The sequence below is a fragment of the Falco cherrug genome, chromosome 1 (assembly GCF_023634085.1).
Source record: "Falco cherrug isolate bFalChe1 chromosome 1, bFalChe1.pri, whole genome shotgun sequence".
NCBI lineage: Eukaryota > Metazoa > Chordata > Aves > Falconiformes > Falconidae > Falco > Falco cherrug.
The window spans coordinates 123879783-123900373 of NC_073697.1; the positions used below are offsets into that span (position 1 = coordinate 123879783).

The 20591-nt window shown below is 36.3% G+C and overlaps 1 protein-coding gene across 4 annotated transcripts in view; it reads left to right on the forward strand.

Annotated features, from left to right (window-relative positions):
- The window catches only part of HELZ (helicase with zinc finger), a 91498-nt gene that overhangs the window by 18966 nt on the left and 51941 nt on the right, over positions 1–20591 (forward strand). For 3 of the 4 annotated variants that reach the window (XM_027808244.2, XM_055727399.1, XM_055727407.1), the window contains exons 3-11: positions 579–615; positions 3973–4097; positions 6585–6641; positions 7510–7558; positions 7988–8063; positions 10960–11158; positions 12248–12355; positions 12675–12972; positions 16216–16483. In XM_027808244.2, the coding sequence (XP_027664045.2) occupies positions 579–615; positions 3973–4097; positions 6585–6641; positions 7510–7558; positions 7988–8063; positions 10960–11158; positions 12248–12355; positions 12675–12972; positions 16216–16483 (1217 nt within the window). The remainder of the gene's footprint in view (positions 1–578; positions 616–3972; positions 4098–6584; positions 6642–7509; positions 7559–7987; positions 8064–10959; positions 11159–12247; positions 12356–12674; positions 12973–16215; positions 16484–20591) is intronic. The other variant, XM_055727413.1, reaches the window with a different exon arrangement.

Here is a 20591-nt window from a genome sequence, read left to right on the forward strand (position 1 = left end):
ATTGCAGTAAGTCTTCAGGGGCTCTGGAAAAATACTTGTAATCAAAACCTTCCTATTAAAGGCTTGAATTATATAGATACTTGAAGGTTTATAATTTTTTTAAAAAGTAAAGGAAAAAAAAATCCAAATTGTCCTTCTTGTTTTGCTAAAAAAAGTGATTTTTAACATCACCAGTGTTAAGACAGTGCAAGATAAAATACATACCTTACAAATTTCAACAGTACCATGTTAGTGCAAGTGTAAAAAAAATTACAGTGGCTAGAATAGGAAGTTATGTTTTTGTATTTTTTCCGAGATGTTGTGAGCCACATACAAACACATATAAAACATACACCTTTGCCCATTCATTTTCCTCTTTTAAAATGTCAGTTTGCTGAGAATTTGAGAAAAAGTCAGCATTCTAAGAATCAATAATATTATATTTGACATGTGACTGGTGTTTTTTACATCTTCCACCCAGGAAAAGATGAGGTGTAACGGATTCTGAAAAGTTTTAAGAGACTTGTAACTCAAGCATGTAGTTGTTTATGCTAACTGGAATAATGCTATTTTTAAACTTTTCATGTTTTACCTTTCAGAAAAAGTATGGGCAAGCAGATGAAGACTGTAGGCATGGTATGCTTATTTCTTTTTTTTATTATAGTGTTATGAATTGCAGTCAGTTGTCTGAATTTTTAAAACTGATGCCCAGATTTGTTAGTTTGCTAACAATGTTTTTTTTTTTCTTTTTTCCCCTGGTTAAAACTATGTATCTACTTGATAATACTTTTTCTACTTTTTCTGTTTTGAGAGCTCTCACTATTTTGTAACTCACACTCAAGTACCAGAACTCAAATGCATGTCTTTGGCACAGTGGTGCTATTTGCCTAATAGATATTTCAGTATACAAATGTAGGATGAATTGATAGCGTTAGGATTCTTGTGAAGATAAAGACAGCTGATAGTTCTGTCTTTCTTCCTAGGGACAGGGAGGATATTTTGGTTTGCATTTTGGGACTTGATTCAGAGACCGTCAAGATGGTGTACTTACATATATTCCTATTTGTTAAAGCTTCCAAATGTGCATATGTCACATTGAAGTTGAGCCTTTCATGTTTCACTGCCTTGTTCATTCAGGGTATTTTTAAAGGAATTAACCATCCTTCCTAATGTTCTGTTGTTCATGTATAATGCAAGTGATTCAAAACTCACTGAGAACTCTGCTGCGTTTGGTAAGTGTTGGAACAGAGTTTATCAGTTAGATTTGGAAAGAAAAGGTGGGTAGATCCCACCTTTCAGTTTTTAGTACCTTAACTACTCTTGAATTTGAAAGGAGGTTTCCTCAAACCACAGTTTTGTTACACAGACTGTGTGATACACTATTCTGGCATTCCTGTGCTAGCGATGATAACCTTTAAATTGTTCCTTTCTGGTTTTGTGTGGGTTTTCCTAGTTGTTTTTTTTTTTTTTTCTTTGCTTGGTTTTTTGTTTTAAATGCATCTGTCTTCACTGATACTCAAGTCATAGTCTGGGGCACTTGTGGGGCTGTGCAGCCTGCTTGTGAAGGTCCATAAAACGTAACTAAGAAAAGTAAACTTGCTTTGTGTAGGTGTAAAATTAAGGTTTAACAAATTCGAAAAGGCTGAACATGGCTTAATCAGTACCATTCTTAAAATATTCTGGATTTTTTTTTAAAGCTGCTTCTTTTAACTGTTGCTACATGCCAAGGGTGTAATATTCTGACTAACCTTACAGTTGTCTTTCATGATGGCAAATAAAAGGAAGAGAGACACATACGGAAAGATGAATGATGGTTAAAGGAGGTAGGAGGGAGAATGAAGTTTAATGAATAATATTCTCATTGATGACATCTGATGGGTTCGTCATAGGGTTAGATGGGTGACGTTCATCTTCAAAACTTTTATTGGCATATGTGTCAGTTACAAGTATCTCAAAGAAATGGTCATGTTGAACTGTTTTTCTTCTCTTGCTGGATGGGCATAGAAGTGGGTGGAATAGAAGCGCTGATCTCTACTTTTTTTTTTTTTTAATTAAGTAGAGAAAACAGCTTTCAAATGTGTATTAGTAACAAGGAAATAGCATCCAATTTAACGTTAATTTTCTTATTTCATGCCATCATGTTCTGCAAATATTATTTCCAGATAATTTTTCACCTTATTACTGCCATATTTAAGTGTGTCTGTATATAAAATGTTGTGTGTGTGTATATATTTGTATATACCCACCCACCAATTTTTTTGAATATATGAATGAACTATTTGGTTGTGGTTGCCTATAATGTGCTGTTATCAACAGTAGCCCAGCATCTGACAGTTTATGATCTTGAAGGTTTTTAGGTTTGAAATATCCTTGGGAGGAAACAACCCTGGTGTGGACTACCTGATACTCACACTTCCTTGATACAATTTTTTTTTTAATAGGCAAAAGTTTTATTCAAGCTGCTGTTCTGTCTTTTTACAAGACTTGACATGTTGCATACCTGTGACAGTGTTTTATTTTAACCTGAATGATAAGTACATTTTGAAGTAGCTGGAGAAATAGATGTTCTTTATAGTATGCTGCTTGCACTGTTACAAGGAATGATGATAACTTACAATCTCTTAAATGTTTCCACAAACCTTTACCAAAAGGTACTGGTTAATGTGTTGAAACTTTTATGTGCAACTGTATGTTTTAGCTTGGTGATACTATACAGTTAATAATATAAAATGTCATAATTGGACATCTAATCTTTGAGGTTAAAATAGCAAACTGTCAGACATGTTAAAGCTATTTCTGGTGCTGCTGCTTCTGGTTTGGGAAGTAAAGCTCTATTTTTGGAAATGCGGTCAGTATCATCGGAGTGGTGAATTCAGACTAATCTTTGAGGCACTTTATAAAGAGGATTTAGTTACCTTTTTGTTTTGAAGAGATGTCTAGGTTTTTTTATGGAAGAGATTCTAGGGTTTTTTATGTAAATGTTCTGTGGGACTGTTTTTTTTTGCTTCAGTCTTTAATGCAATTTCTGTTAATCATGTGAATGTCTGTTGAGTGAGGAGTTTTGATTTGTTATTTTAAAATGTAATCCTGAAGTTGTGATCAGTGTAAAATTCCTGTTAGTACTAACAGGAGCTGTTTGCATCTGCGTGAGTAGCAGTATAAACACAGATGTTGATGTTGCCTGCAATAACAGTAATATATATTAAAATTTTGTAATTTTAGACAACTGTCCAGCCTTCTTTTCAACTCATATGCTTAGCTTACTAGCTTTTTAGTCACTCTGGCATTTCGTTTTCTGGACAGGTAATATATATGATTAAGTGTTACTCCTGCTTGTCTGAAGCACGTCTATATTGTGAAATAAGTCCTTTCACTATTGGAAGTGTCAATGAAAGTGTCTGTTTGGCTAGCTATCTGATCCAGTGCTAGAAAGCATTAGGAAAGGTTTCTGTTACATGGAGCCTGTAAATTTCTGGACTCAAACAATCGTTCCTATATCCTGCACTTTACAGCCTAAGTGAATAAAAGCCCTTTTAAAGTAGCAGGAATTGACCGTGAGGAGGTTAGCTATATTTGGAAACGACAGGGCATGCTTTTTGTGAGCATGAATGGATCTTCCTGAGCATGTTTGTGTTACTGCGAGGTTGTTGGTTGCTATTTTTTTTATCCTTTCTGTGAAGAGGAGGTCCTTTGTGTCTGTGTCAGATATTTGAATTTACCATTCCCGTATTTGTCTATTTTAGCATGTAAACATCACAAACCTTTTTTGAGCTCATGTACAGCATTTTTTAGATGGTGGGAGACAAGTTTCAAGTTAGTGTTAGACAAGAATAAGTAATACTTCCTTTACATCCAAGACTTGTCTTTCCAAGAAGCCATGGATTCAACCCAGGTTTCAGACTTTATTTTCATGTTAAAGGTGAAGGAAAACTGTATATAGCTTATTTAAATGTATGCTGTGATGAAGCTAATAGTTGCTGATTTGTGTTGCAGTGCTGGGAGAGGGGCTGGCCAAGGGAGATGGATCTTTCCGTGCAGTGCTCTGCTGCATGCATCTTAAAGGGAAGCTGCAAATTGTGTCTAATGTTCTTTCCAAATCACTGATGGGTGAATCACTGGTAAGTGGGTTTGCTGCAGTCTGCATAATATAAAAAGTAGTTTTGTATTTCCTTTTTAAAAAATGTGTTTAATAACAAACTTCTGAACATATGTTTGACTGGCAGGTTACAACAAAAATTACTTGTATGAAAAAGACAAAGATAAGTATACGTTATCAGGATACCTAGGTTGTTGCCTTACCAGTGTTTCAGAGTTGTTATGATTGTGCAAAGTTTTTTTGTTGTTGGCTCTGAATCCTCAGGGAATGCAAAATAATTTCCATATTTGTGTGATTGGCTAGGAAAAAATAAAGTAAGCAAAAGCTTGAGATTTACATTGAAATTGCACCTGATACCATTTTGTATGTGCTTCAGGAGGTTTAGCCATGAAAGGAGAAAAATTATTGGTAGGACTTTTAAATAACTGGCCCATGATAAGTTGTAAGACAGCATGAAAAGCTTTTCAGAAAAAAAAAAAAAGCTTTACATTTCAAGACAAAGACAAAGATTTGAGTTCAAAGCTGCTATTTTTACCCTTGACCTGTCAAAACTTTTAAAGATGCTTTTAACTCCATACATGTAAGTAACTGTTTTGGCTCTTATGTGACTACTCATATGGGGAAGATTAGGGACATATGTAAGTCTCCAAAGGATGGTTTCCTTTTTATTTCAGTAGTCTAGAATAAACAGCACACAGTTCATCATCGTGAACTGCTGGTGATGCTAAATCCAGAAACATGGTCATAGCACAGAGAAAAAGTTCTGGTCAGACCATGAGGAACTTGTAAGTGACATCAGAAACTGTCGTAGGAGAGTTACCTTGAAATTGGATAATGTCTCCTACATCTTGGTGCTTAACTTAATCAGTAGGTTGTTTTTACTAGGGAGTTCTGTTTGTTTGTCTGGTATATATCCTGAATTCCCTCCCCCCCTGCCATTGGTTATTTTTATGTAAAGAAAAGGGTTTTTTCTTTGTCTGGCTGGTGTTTTCTAACAAAAAAATGTTTCATTGAAAAATTCCTGGTGAGGTTGAAGGAAACTTGCCTTTAGGAAAAATTAGTAAAATAGTCAAAAGCTCCTTATCGCAGGAAACGTACAGTGCCCTTAGTCTGAGCTATTGTTGTGCAAATAGAGGTGCCTTCATATATAATTCCAGAGTGTTGTACCAAAGCAGAGTTTGAGAGATTTTTACAAGCTTTAGGTTATTAGACACAGTTGTTTTCAGTAGGAATAAAAATCAGCAACTGATTTACTGACTTTTGCCATTGTCTAAGAGAAGAAATGAAACAAAGTTTTGGACTTAATTTATTGAAGAGTTAGAATCCATCCAGTTTCGTCCCCAGTGACTTAAGAGAATGATTCTTGGTAAAAAATTTGGTGCCTTAATATGTTTAAGCTCAACAGGTTCAGTTTGTAGCCTTCTACTGAAGAAGTGAAAAATCATTTTGAAAAAAGCCTAAGTGTGAGGATTCTTGAGTGTCTGTTTTCAGCAGAGAGAGTAATTTCTGCTGCTCAGTAGCACAGTCAAAATGTGTAGGAGTCGTAACAAATGTAGTAGCAATTAATTAAATTTCTCAAGAGATTATTGAAAGAAAAACCACAGGTCTTGGTTCCTTTAATCAAAGTTTTGACTTAAATGACTGTGAAATGGTTACTTAGCTATATATTTCAGATAAACTTAACTTTGAAAGAGTGTTACTTCAGATGTACTTGAATATGCAGTTATTTTTAGTTACATGGCTAATCTTTGCTTTTTAGTGAAAACTCAAAAATTGTTACTCAGAGGAGTTACGAAATTGTAGAAATTAGTAAGCTGTAAAGTAGATTCTTAAGAAGAAATGAATCCATCAATGCAACAGCAGTGCAAGTTTATTATATTAATTCCTTTAGAGCCAAAGTGTTTCAGTAACCGTAGCATATGGTTCACTGTAGCGCTTTTCATCAGTAGCTTGCAAAGTGCTCTGTGAAGACAGTCAGTCTCACAGGCCCCATTTTGCAGATGGGAAACTGAGGTGTGGAGAGGTGAAGGGACTTGCCTAATGTCACCCAGCAGTCCAGTAGCCAAGCTGATAACAGAGCACGGATCTCCTGAGTCCTTGTCCGTTGGGCTGTGCTGCCTCTGTGGCTACTGTGCATGTAGAGTACTGTTCTGGAGGATAGCAATCAATAAACATTATAGCTATTAATATTTATCTTGAATGGCAGCCAAACTTCATAAGAAGTTTTTTTCCCCCAAGCTGTGCTATGTACACTGCTCTCCTGCTTTGTCCTGTAGTGATACTTGCTGTAAGTCTAGTGCTAGTTTTGGCCAGTGAATTCCCTTTTTCACCCTGATGTTTGCTTTGGTGTTACGTAGTCTCTGTCATTTAAAATTGCACCTTGTAAGTCAAACTCATTTTTCCTTCTTGCCCTTCTCCTTGGTGGTGGTGTGGGGGGAGAAATGAATTTGGTGGTTTGATGCATGTGAAGGATTATGTGTTTGATGTATTAATATTCTTTCTCCCCCAGAACGGGATGGTAACTAAGGATCTGACACGGCTGAAAACACTTCTTGCTGAAACAGAGGTAATAATGAGCATATTATTGGGAAAATAATGAGCAGTACCTGAAACAGCTGAAAGGCTTGTTTTCATGTGTCCCAGGAGATCCGGGCTCACCGTGAACATACTGGTTCAGACATCATTATTGCCAGTGGTCTGTTGGTCTTTACCACCTACCTATTCAGGAGCCTTTCATCACAATCTTGCATGATGTATGAGAAAATAGAGGAAGATGCTAATAGGTTGTTGACTCTTGAAGTAGCAAGTAGAAAGAATTCAAAGTGGTTAGATCTGTATTTCTTAATTATTTATTATATTTTTCTCTGTTGGAAATGATTCTGAAGTAATAAATGTGTCTTAAGAAATTGGTTAACAAATGTAAATGCCTTCTCAGTTACCTTTTTTTGTATTAGAGGTTAATTTGTCACATCTGTTGATTAAATTGCTACTTCTTTCTTTTCCCTCTTTTTTTCTTCTCTTTCCCCTTACGCTTTGTCATTGATTTGGGCTTTATTTTTAATGTAGATTCAAAGCTCAATGACATCTCAATACAGTTCAGACCTTTGGCCTTTTAAAAACTTCACTGCAGTTCACAGTAAAACTATCATAGAAAAAGATGGAATTTGGTCTTGTAAAAATCTCTAAAATTTTCTTCTAACAATGAGTGGACTCGGTGTTTCTGGCAGAATTCCTTTTATCAACGTCTGTAGACCAGTTGTTAGGTTAATATGAAATTCATGTTTGTAACTGGAAGTGTTTTCAGAGTGGTAATTAATTTTTTTGTATTGGTTGTTCTAAACCATATTTTGACAGCGAAGAAGCTAAAGCAGTTCTTGTTGATGAAATTGTTTTGTGTTCCTTTATAACTGTGGGTTTTTTTCATATAATTGTAGGCAGCTGGTAAAGTACCGTCAGGATATCATGTAGAAGATTTAGAAGAAGGTATGGAACTCAATTATAAAGCTACTTGATTTCACAGTCAGAAGACTTGGGTTCTGCTCAGTGCTCAGCGCTGCATAGTAGTCAGAAAGCAAAAAAGGGGCTTGACTATTGTGATGAGCCCTGGGAAATGTGGTAGAATTATATCCTTATTGACTGAATTTGAAGGCAGAACTTCTGTTCATTGGTCAAAGCACTGTATCAGAGCCTGATCCATTCTGCATATTTTTTGAAACTTGCCTCCATAACCTTTGGACCTTTGTTTCAAATAAATTTGTTAGGGATTAAAAATTAATTTTTGGTGGGTAATTTTGCTTGTGTACAAATACACTTTGGTTTGATGTTTAGAGATGTGGTTCCTTGGACAGCTACTGCCAGACTCAGAAAAACTTGGCAATTAGAAAAATAATCTATGGTTTGACTACTCTGCAGGGTCCCGGGATGGCTGGCAGTTCCGCCCTCCACCCAGGGGAGTCACAAGCAGTGAAGAATATACACTATGTAAAAGGTAAAGTCAGTGCTTTATATCAACATTCTCCAAGGGATCATAATGTTCCCTCTTTTATTTAGCTGCTGACAGAACGATTAAGAGGTCAGCAAAATGAAGGTACTTGAATCAACTCCTGTTCTAACGTTCACAGATTTTTAGAAGGGTCAGTTTATCCAGAAGCACTTGCATTTATAAACTTTCTAATTTGTATAATTTCAGAGATGTGAAAAATTCCCACAGGCAACAGTGTTAGCAAACTGAAGCACAGTGAGGTGTGCTTTGACATCAGAGAGGGTGTGCATGCCTTCAGCTGAATGGGCTTTGTTGATAGATGAGCTTTGTCTCCAGATAAAGGAAATGTTTATGGAATTTCCGTCCAGATCTCATTATTTCCATTTTGTGTAAGCTCAGGTACACAGAGGTGAATTGCCTTGCTGAAGATCCGATGGCTTGTATTGGAGTTTCTCTTCCTTGTCTTTTCCAGTCATCTAGTCAGTATTGCCTGTAGTTTGTGCTGTTAATCATCATTACTTAAGTCAAACTGTATTAATATAAATGGGGAGGAACCAGCATCATGCCTTTGATTCTCCCATATATGTAACTGATGCAAATAAATTATTTTGGAAGTGCAAGCAGGAATCTGACCTTTTTAAATTACACAACTGAATTGCTGAATTTAGGCTGCTTTTGGCATGATTTTCTAGAGATGCCAAATCTTGGCAGCTGTTGTTGACTTTTATTGTATCTGGTGCGTATTCAGCAATTTTTAAAAAGCAGATATTTACAGATTTTAGCGATGATTTTGTGTTGAGCAACATCTGTACCATGCTTCCAACTATTGCTCTGAAACATTTTTTCCACTAAAGCTGTAATTAGCTTTATGCCCACTGTTAACTCTTACAGTGAGGAGGATATGCCTTAATCAGCAAATCCATATGAACAGTATCATTCTGACCATGGGCTAAAGATTTTAGCTCCTTATGAGGAGGCAGTTACAGGTACTGAATATGAATTTTTGAAGCTGCAGTTTATTTTTCCCCTGTGTGCCATAAAGCAGCAGTACAGCATATTTATTCTAGTTAATGAAGCTATGGAATTGCAGGAGGTATTAAATAAGAAACTAAAAATGAGAAAAAACCTGTCTGTTATAAATATGAACAATGAGCACTTGCAAAGCTTGCATAATGATGAAAAATTTTAAAGTAATATGCTTTCCAGTTAAATAACGAAAAGGAAACTCACTTGATTTTTAATCTGCTATGTAGCTAATAAGAACACGTCAACAATTTTTTTATGCTTTCACTCCATTTACTTTGGGCCATGAAAATCATAATCGTACTTTAGCATTCTAACGCAATGGGGAATTGGAAGATTTAAAACAGAGCTACTGAAATTGACTGCCAAGGAAAATATTTTCATTTGAAATATATTAAGCAACTTAAGCCTGGGAATGTCTTTAGTAACATAATGATATATATCATGCTTATTTTATTTACAATTGGGCACACAAACCTTTAAAGACTTAAATTTAAAGGAAAAGTGTATGCTAAATCGAATGATAACCACTGATACAAGTGTGGCCTAGGTATCCAGGTCCTTCTGCTGCAAGGTTTTCATACAGTCAGGTGTTAACTTGTTTTTGTCACGTAGCTCAGAGTTCATGTTCTAATTCATGTTACACTATGTAGTATATTACGGAGAGATTATTTAGTCACTGATCCCCTTCTGCTGTGTTTCTCAATGATGTGGGGTCCTGACTTACTGTATTAATTTAGTCTTGGTGCATCCTTTCTTTTTTACAGTAAGTCATCACTGTAGGAAGAGATTCTTAGTATATGTAGATATCCACATGAAATTAAAATGATGTTATGTTTACAAAGATTCTGTAAACTTAATATCCTGACAGAGATCAGCCTGTCTGGCTTTATTTATTATAAACATGATGCTTAAATTAACTCTTTATAGTCTCCTTATGCAAAACGAACAAAACAGCCTCCTGGCCTGATGTTTATTCTGTATATCCTGTACTTTCTTAGCACCTACAGAACTTACCCCACTCCCCATTTTATTCTTCATTTTGTCATCTATTTTTTAAGTGCTTCAGTTTTGAAGAATGATGGTGAAACTACTGCCTTGTGTTTTACAATTTTAATACAAAGTTTAATTATAAAAATAGTTTCCAAGTTATATAGGCATTTGCCCAGACTTGCAGTAAATTCTTAGAACTAGAATGCTTAAATTTTATACAGGCATTTTGAATATCATTAATTTTAATGCAGCAACACATGCCATTAAATGAAAAATGTACTATTTATCAAATCCTTCACCTCTGCAAAAATAGATCCTTTTAGACTGATACACTGTTTACGAAGAAGAGGATGAAACCTTTTCTTGAGGTGATTTCTGTGTAGGTGTATTTAGTAGAAAGGACCATGTGATGTCACTGTTGCTCCAGGAAAAACTGCTGACTGAGTATTTATCAGCTAATAATGTAACTACTGGAGGAAATTATGCTCTGTCTTCCCTTTACCCTTGATTAACAGTGTTTTATTCATATTAATACAATGCCTAGTCATTTCAGGGATGGTCCATGATCTCATTGTGTTAATTTCTGTACAAACACTTGATTCTTTGAAGCTGGAAATTTCTTCAGAAGACTTTTGTTCCCCTATGTTTCAAAGAAATTTGATACACTCTTCTGAAGTTTGAACTAAGAGAGGCTGCCACCTCTCTTACAAAGTGCTGCGTACATGTATATATTTCCAAATCAGTTCACACGAACTAAACTGCCTTTAGTTCTGTGAAAGAGACTTAAAGAATGTCCTTCTGGCTTTAAAAGTAAAATTTTTATATTTTTCTTTTTAATTGGAGACCGAAAAGTTCAAGGCATAATCGTTTTTCCTATTTTATGTAGATTTTTAGAGCAAGGGATCTGCAGGTACGGTGCACAGTGTACTTCAGCACATTCCCAGGAAGAGCTAACAGAATGGCAAAAACGATATGCTTCCCGCTTGATCAGATTAAAACAGCAGAAGGAAAACAAACAATGTTCGGGCAGTTATATGGAAACCTTGATTGAGAAATGGATGAATTCGTTATCTCCTGAGAAAGTGGTAAGGAAAATATACTACTTCCCTATGTGCTCATATTTAAAACTAACAGATGAGCCTGTTTTTGGCCCTTACTATCAGAGCTGGTCGAATTACTCCTTACCAAGAAATTGTCCAACCAATTTGCTCCCCTTTCCATCCTGCCGTATGTCTTCTTGCAAAGATACCAGAGACTTAGGCTGATTTCTGCAAATGTACTCAGTCTTTTCAGGAATTCAGTAGTTTGTGAATTAACAGCTTGTGGGTTACTCACAGCTTGTGCATTTTGCATATTTACTACTCCCAGTGCAGGATGGGTCATCCAAGTCTCATGGTATTGTTCCTGTTCCTTGACTAGATGGCAGAACTTTTTAAACTGGGGAACAATAAATGGCGAAGCTTTCATGACTTAGTGGAGAATACTTTTGCTTGTGCATGGCTCCTTGTCTTTGCTTGCGACTGCAGGCACTTGTATGAAGAAAAGCCAATCCCCCAAACGTTCAAAAACGTTTGAATACCGAAGAGTGTGGGGTATGGATAAATCAATTTTAGCAGCTGTTTGGAAATCCAGAGAGTGTTGTCGTGGCATTCGACCAGCTCTACTTACCACTGACCCTAAGGAGTTTTCGGTCCATCTATTGTTGATTAAAATCTGGGAAGAGTGGACTTTCTGCAGAATGCATTAATGAGTAGAAAGCCTGAATCTGGTTTCCTGGTGTCTCTAGTAGTCTCATTGACGTCAGTGAGATCTGGGGTCTTCTGGAAATGCAGTCTTTGGGCCTCGTTGTGTCAGATCCTTCTTTCCAAACAAAATAGCGTTCTACTTCAAACATTTACAATTAAGTTGGTTTTTGAAAAACAAGTCCTGCGGTTAATTGTCCTTAAATTATTATATTCTTTGCTTGCACAGTATGATCTAGTAATTTGGCTTGCTGGTCTCTCTGAATTAGCACATACTTTCATTAATTCCTACACAGGACTTGCATCAATTCTACACAGTGCAGGAAAGAATACTTTCCACTTTCTGTTAAAAAATTCTACTTTTTCCCAAGTGTCTTTGTTTTGATACGGCCTGTAGAAGTTTAATGTTATCTTCTTTTTCTTTTAATCTAGCTTAGTGAATGTGTAGAAGGAGTGAGAGTAGAACATAACCCTGAGCTATCGGTAACTGTCACCACCAAAAAGTCTCATCAGACATGGACATTTGCTCTCACTTGTAAGGTAGGATTACTTATCTTTTGAACGTGAGTCAATTATAACTAGAATGCAGCCCATAGCCTTTTGCAATTAATATTTCAATTGCATAATTCTTCTTAAAACAGAGACACTTCCTAGCACCATCTCCTCTCTCTCTTCCCAGCAGCTCTGGTGATTACATATCGACTGCCCAGATTTCTGGAAAGCGGGCAGGACTTGTACCTGCTCTGAGAAGTTGAGAGTTCTTAGCAGCTCTCATTATCTGGTTGCAAATGAAGATATTCCTGAGATAATTTCAGTTTTCCAACACAGTGTCATTTCAACCTTTGCCTTTTTTTTATAGCCTGCAAGAATGCTGTATCGAGTGGCATTGCTTTATGATGCCCATCGTCCACATTTTAGTATCGTTGCAATATCTGCTGGAGACAGCACTACCCAGGTATCACAAGAAGTTCCAGAAAACTGTCAGGAATGGATAGGAGGAAAAATGGTCCAGAACGGAATAGATCATTATATATACAAAGTCAGTATAGCCTTTAACACAGAAATCTTTGGAACTTTTCGCCAAACTGTTGTGTTTGACTTTGGATTAGAACCAGTCCTCATGCAACGAGTAATGATTGATGCTGCTTCAACTGAAGGTAATGTATTAAAAAAAATTTTTGGGAATAGTGGAAATCTTTCATGCCATTTCTTCCCATATTTCTGGGCAGAACAGCATCTGTATTAACAGCTGATGAATGTCTTCTACTCTGTGTTATGTTCATCAGATATATGATTGTAAATAGTGGACAAAAGCTTAACTAAGATAGATAGCTGGAGTATGACTGTTAGTCTGTCAGCATACGGCTCCTAAATCTTGTCAGAATGCTGAGAATTTCTAGTTTGTTATGTGTCTGAAGACAGCACTGGAAGTTCACATATGTTTATTTTTTTATGACTATTTTTGTATTGATGAAAAAGTTAAACACACAGAAAAAGGTCAGTAGAGAGATGAAGTGTTTCTGTATAAGAACACACCTGGTAGTTCATGCCTTAATTAAAGCAGTTTGTCTGAGAAGTTGTTTATTTTCTTTGTTTGGGTTTTTTTTGGTTTATTTTTCTCCCCTTGCAATATGTGACTAGGGTTGTCAAAGGCAAGAGGGGAAGCATAGGCTTGTAACTCAATGAATTGCTGTTGACATGAAGTTTGAAAACATAAAAGAAAGTGTAACTATATATTTGTGTGTTTTCAAGGAAAACAAAACTTAACTGCATGTTATTATAAGTTTATGAAACTGATCTGTGCCTCTCAAGTCAAACCTGAAATAGCCACATTATCAGAAAGATGTCAGTAGACTAAAAGATATTTGAAGAGGCGCAAAAAGAAGGAAGCACTTTGATTTAGGGTTAAAAGATTAAGAAAGCTTACTATAGGTCACTATGTCACTTGGCAGCAAGCAAGGGAGTGGGATACAGTATGGTAATTTTTAATGAAAAATTGAGAGATACAAACACCAAAGAAACAGAATTGTAGCACTGGGATGTAAGCAGGAAGAAGAAAAAGGAAAAAGAAGGAAAAAATAGGAAACTAAGAAAATAGCAATTTTCTATTCTTGGCCTTTATTTTCAAATGACAGGTTAACGTTTGCAACATTAACAAAAAGAAACTGTAAATAGCAAAGATTGTGAACTGATCTTTCCAGATGACCCGAATACTTGTAGCCAAGAGCAGGAAGACTGTACAAGTTGTAATGCCTCATGAAGCAGAGAGTATTGCATTGTGAACAAGAAGCTATGCTTAGAAGCAAGGCTGTGGTCTTTTCAGGAGCAATTATATGATCTCCATGTAACAATGTGGGTTATCACAGCAGACTGGCTTCCCAAGACATGGAGCTTGTGGGGAACAGGTGTCCTTTTATCGTAAACCTGTTTAGGATCAAGAGAACCAAGCCATAACTTATTTGCAAAGTCAGAGTTACTGTCAAACTAATCATTGGGTCCTTGTTGGCTTAAACTAGTAACCAAGGCGACAGAAGGAATAGCCAGTCCAAATCCATGTGAAAAGTGATGAAGCTGAGATAGCACTCACTGACAGTAGTTACCGACAAGCCCTTTTCACATGTGGCTTGTCTGCATGCAGAGGGATGCTGAAGTCTTCAAGCAGGTTGTTGCTGTATTTATTTCAGATGAAAAGAGTGCTAGGTGCTTTGCAAATTAATGTAGATACAAATATCCTGGGCTTTTTGCCAAGGTAATCGAAGAAGTGTGCGAGCAGGCAAGTGAAAGGGATGTGTGTCCGATCCCATTGGAGTTTCATTTACTTTTGATATATACGAATTGGGATCTCATGGAAGTACTTTTCAAACAGAAAGATGCCTGAGGTCTCTACGTTTGCATGTAATTCAGGGGCCTCTCTGGGTACCTGGGCAGGAAAGAAAAGCCAACATGAAAATATTCTAATGGAGGAGCCTCTGTTATGCATTTTGAAATCTTTATTTGCTGTGGAAGAAGACAGCTAAGAGCAGTTTTCTGTGTGCTGAGAATGTACAAAATGCTTTTTAAGCAAGGCTCACTGTACGTGCAATCTGTGCCAGCAACTGTTTTTCCAGTGGAAGCCGCTCTAGTGCTGGGAATTAGGTGGCTGCCTTTCTAGCAAACAAGGATTCGATCCCAGTGTGATTACTGAGCTTTTGTGACCTGAGGTACGGTTAGCACCAGAGAAAGCTTTGTTTATGGTGAGATCATTTCAAACACAAACCACACACACATGGACTTTCTTGCCATACAGCTGTAGTGAATGGTGTGGTTCAGGCTCAAGGTGGATATTTAAACGTGGTTTCTCAGTGAACACATCAGATCAGCGAGTGAAATAAGCTATGTTCCTGTGGTCATAGTTGAGCTGAACTGAGATTTCTTTTACTAAAAAGCTTCCTTCTCTTTAGAATAAAGGCAGTCAAGATGATGTTAAGTATTTAATTTGAATTTGAAAATATCTTCTTTGCACATTTTTCAGCGTTGGTGTGATACCCTGGATACCTATCTTAAATCTCACTCAGAGATGATGCATTAAGATACCATAGCTTCACTATAAATGCCAAATATTTTCAGCTCTGCAATTTAACTGCAATTCTGTTGGCTGATGCACTGTTCTCATAGTGTTTTTGTGGTGTTAATGGATATATTTTGGGTGGCTGTAGACAGTGCTTGGTCTTCTGTTTATTATTTAAACTATGTGGTCCCACAAATTAGGGTATTCTGAAAAATTAATTTCCTTTTTTCTAAGTTTGGAAATGTAACCTAACATGACAAAGTTATGCCTGGCAAAGTAAATTTAGCTATAGAATGCAACTCTCTGCAGAATACACATATTACAGTACTGTAGAATTTTTAAAAATATTTTCAATGCTGCAAGTTTAATGGTTTCTTACCAGCTAGTTTATCAACTTCTTTCTATTACCTTCTAAATTTTATAGTATATATTGTAAGGCTCTTGACTACTTCATATTTTTTAAATGAGGTGGTGTTGCAGTTAGGCTTTGAAAGCATATTGTGATGCCCAGTCCTTGCAAGTTGCTTGTGATTATTAAAATATAAGTGCTTTCCTTGTTTGTCTGTATTAATTCTATTTGCTATCTATAGAATATTTTATTTTCTGATACTGTTAGAGAGCCTGCTTGCTCTCTGTGTACACCTGAAAAGTAGGAGTGGTAAGTACTAGCAGTGAACTTACCAAAGCTGTTGTAGGCAGATGAGACTTACTTACATTCAGTTTGTTGTCTCTAATGGGATTATTTTTAGTAGTGGGTTAGTTTGGGGTGGTGTTTTGTTTTGTCTTTTAATAAAACCCAAGAACATCTGGAGTTTGAACTTATTTCCTTTCCCTATTCTGTATCTACATTCAGATCTTGAATACCTGATGCATGCACGGCAACAGCTACTAACCACAGCTAAGCGTTGGGATTCTACTTCTAAGACTATTGTAGAATTTGAGCCTAATGAAACTACTGAATTGGAGAAGAGCCTTCTTACCAGATACCAAATCCCTCTTTCTGCTGACCAGCTATTTACACAATCTGTCCTGGACAAATCATTGACCAAGACCAACTATCAGTCACGGCTACATGACCTCCTTTATATTGAGGAGATAGCACAGTATAAGGAAGTTAGCAAGTAAGTGATACTTTTATAAAAAAATTTCTTAGATATTTCTTACTGTCCTATTAAAACGAGCGTGGCAACAATTTTCATTAAACCTACAGGCTTGTTTAAGATACTGAGTCTTCCTATTTCTTTGAAATTAATTTGAATATGAGTCTGGAAATAACAGCTTTTGATAAAGGTCACTAGTACTTAACAAATGTAATTTACTGGTAACTAATTTTAAATAAATAGTATGTATCAGTCTATGCTTACAGTTGGAGGCACTTAAACAGCGGTTGTACAATGTTTTGTTAATTTCTGTATAATAATTATTCTTTTTTATAGTTTTTTGGCTCTCGTTATACAAGAGGATATTAATAATAGGAGTCATATTTTTGTTCCTTGGTGAAAGTAGGTTATAGCAAAGTAATATATGAAATCTTTGTGTAAAGGGTTGAATTGTGGGTGGATCAGACTCTGATCTTATGATGATGTGGCAGCTGACTATTATATTTATTCTCTAAATAGGCTGAAACCCAGCTTCTGAATAAAATTTCCTAATAAAAGGCATATAGTATACATTGTTTGTTTTGTTCTGTCTTTAGGTATTATGTCCATATTACCAACTGGATTAGCTGCATGAACAAATACAGAGTTAGGAAAAAGATGTGAGCTTCCCATGTTTAGACTCTCACTGGCCCTTTTTTCTGTAGTTCAATATTTGTGGTTAAAAATTTTTCCTGCAGTCATGTGGTACGAAAGTTTTAAAGTGTTGCTGTACTCAGAATGGAAAGCCAAAAAGGTATAACTTCCCTTTAACTTAATTTGGTAGCAAATTTAGTTCTATCAACTTCTTAATTTCCAAATCAGAAATGTCTTTTTAAGATGAACCACTCCTAGAGCTATAGAGGTTCAGCTGAATCACCCCTCTGGAATTTAGGAAGAAAATACTATGAGTAGTTGTATTTCTAATGCTTCTAAAGCAGAAAAATGGTTCAATTTCTTTGTTGTATCTCAGATGAAGGGCAGTGTATTTGAGCAGTTTTTCTGCATGTCTTTCATCACTGCTGTGCTCTGCTCTTGAGCTGGAATCTGACATATGGAGGAATCACACTTGAACGCTGTTTTCAGCGTATAGAAATATTTGCCATCATACATATTTATAATCAGGTTGACGTTTCTAGTGCTTTTTAAGACAGAAGTGGGTTTAAAGTAAACATTATGAAGTACGTTAAAAAAGTCAACAGTATTTTTACTGGGTGAATTTACACATTGAGAATTACACTCTCATGCCTCATAGGAAACCAAAGAGCAGCATGCTTGTAGAAGGGAAGGGAAAGTAAGTGTATCTCGTGTGTAATGCTTCCCCTTTGGACAGTTTGGTGCAGTGATAAGTTACTGCTCTGCTTTTTCTATCCAGTGGATTAATAAAAGTAAGTTTTAATAATGTTCTTGAAATCTTCTGTTTTGATAGTGTTGATGACAGAAATACTCTTTTGATCTTGTAGCTGACCCACTTTTTTGCAACAAGGCTCAAACTAGCACGCTTTTTTGATCCTCTGTGGCTAAGATCACACACTTGGTATTCTCCAGTGAAGCGTCAGGATTGCAAGCCTAGAAATGGGCCCAGAAATACAAATGCAAGTGGGTTGTAGTACCTCTGAAGTGGTGCTATGAGTGACAGTGTTGATGAGCTGCTGTTCTCTAATGGGTTTGTGTATGTATATCGTAAAAGTAGTAGGGTTGTCAACATTGTCTCTTATGACGAGATGGAATAACACCAGCATCTGCCGTTTACATTGGAGTGTATTGCCAGGTTTTAAGAATGTTGACGATTTCCCACTTTCTAGGAAAACAATGTTTCAGACTTTATGTGCGATCACCTGAGTGGAACTACTACCAAGTATTGGATGAAGGCTGCGGTGGCATTAAAGTCTTGAACTCGGTTATAAGGGAGTACATTCTGGATGGTCTCAGAGAGCTTTACTTCTAAATCATGTTTATTCTAATATTTCAGGAGGTGTTTGTAGGAATTACTCTGCATGAGTACATCACAAAATAGAGTAATAAGGAAGCCACTGCTGTGTAATTTACGACTGCAAACACACTTTAAGAAAAAGCAAAACAATGTTCTGATCTTGAGATTAGTTTGGTGTTGGAAGTTGTTGCCCTGCATACATCTGTTGGTGGTTTTAAAACTCTTCCTTTCTCTCTTGCACATTCGAGAGAGAAACAGCATATAATTGATGTAGACAGATGCATCTAGAACTTACTGTGTGTTTTCTTATACGAACGTTAAAGAGCATGTGAGGTGACATACAGCTCCTTCCATGCAGTCCACTCTGCTACCAGAATTACTGAGCTGGCTTATCCTCGTGGCTGTGAAAATGTGAAGTACTGGCTTTGATGGAAAGTAGATTTGCTTTTGTCATTACTGTGTCTTACATTTATCAGTACATAGGTAGGTGTCACACTGTACACGCTGTCTGAATTCTGCATGTGTAAATGTAAGGGGAAATGTGCTGAACGTACTTATTAAAGAAAGTGTTATATGGGGCTTTGTTCAGAATGGGTTTATTTGCCTTTTGGGAATTTATTGTTTGCACTGGTACTGGGTGGATTAATGATTTATGAAGTCTTTTTTTAATTTTTGTGTGTTTTAACTATATAAAGCAGCCTCCCCCCCCCCCCCCCCCCTTTTTTTTTTTTTTTTTTGTTTCTCGGCTAGTTTTGTTAACACAGGAAGTAGGCTGGGGATTTTGCAGTGTTTAGAAGGAAACATAAGTTTTTGTTCATTTAATTTGTATAAGCCTGACTGAAACTCTTATTTTGTATAAACCTGTGAAGTAAGGGTGCGGAATGGATGAAAGAAGCAACTTTAGATTATTTTTTTTTTTCTTAAATAATTTTTGGAGGATTTTGTAGTTTAACAGTTTGCCAGAAGGTGTCAGTTTACTCAATGGGAATCGCTTGCTAATCTCTAAACTTTAGATTCCCTTTAGCACAGCAGATTGAGTTCAGTCATTTATGAACGTGCCTTGGCTCAGAACGGCAGTAATACTGTTTTCCAGCATGCTTTTACAAATCCACATTTGAGAATGAGATGATACGTATTCAGCAGTATAGGATTCAACTTTAAGAAAATTTTAACAAAATAAATTTACAATGGCAAGTGATTGTATCTTAGTAATAATGCTGAGCTCTTGATACTGTGTTAAATGTTTTACCTAGTATTTTAACAGCGATGTGAATGAGATACGAGCTGGTTTAGATACTGCTAACTTGCTGATAGCTCCTTTGGAAATAGTGCAGCACTTGTATAGAAGAAAGCTTGCGTTTTGTTTTGTTACGGTTTTTTTTTAGCACATGTGGAAATTGGAAGGGTTGTGCTTAATTCTGGTATGCTCCCTGAAGTACGTGCTTCTGAGTGGTTGTTTTAACTGTAGCTTGAGCAGTGGCATTTGTGGTTACTGCTGAACCAACCCAACCCATGTTCAGTAAGAAGACATCTCTTGCTTTTTGAGAGTGGATGGCTGTGAAATTTGGATCTGACTTAATGTGTGTTATGTAAAGCAGCAGCTGCTACCGCAAGGGGGCAAACGTGCGGTTTTTGTGCAAGACTCATGATTTGCCAGATACGCAAAAAATATATTTGATTGGTTTGGTAGATATTTAATTACTAAGCAAGCTAAAATGTTGGATTTTATTGTTATAGGCTTATGGTTACTGATACTACAGGGCTTAAACAATAAATTAACAGTTTATTGGGTTAAAATAGAAATTACAAGATGAACAGATCAAATAAAAACAGTATGAGCATGCAAAGTATTATAGGAAAATGTTGGGATTTTTTTTTCCCTGAGAGATTTTACTTCATTTGTGAAAACCTTTGGTTTTTACCTTTTTTTTTCCTGTAATTTGTTGCAAATTCAGAAAAAAGTTGCTGATAAGAATAGAACTGAATATTGTTAAGTGTGACAGACTTCTTACCCCTTTTGTTCTTTTTAAAACCAGGTCGAAGCAATCTGTTTAAAAAGCCACAGCATTCTAGGAGGAGGTTACTATGTTTTGGTGAGAGGTCAATAAAGTGTGCTAATAAGTCACTTTAATGTGTTATGCACGTGACTTCTAGAAAATG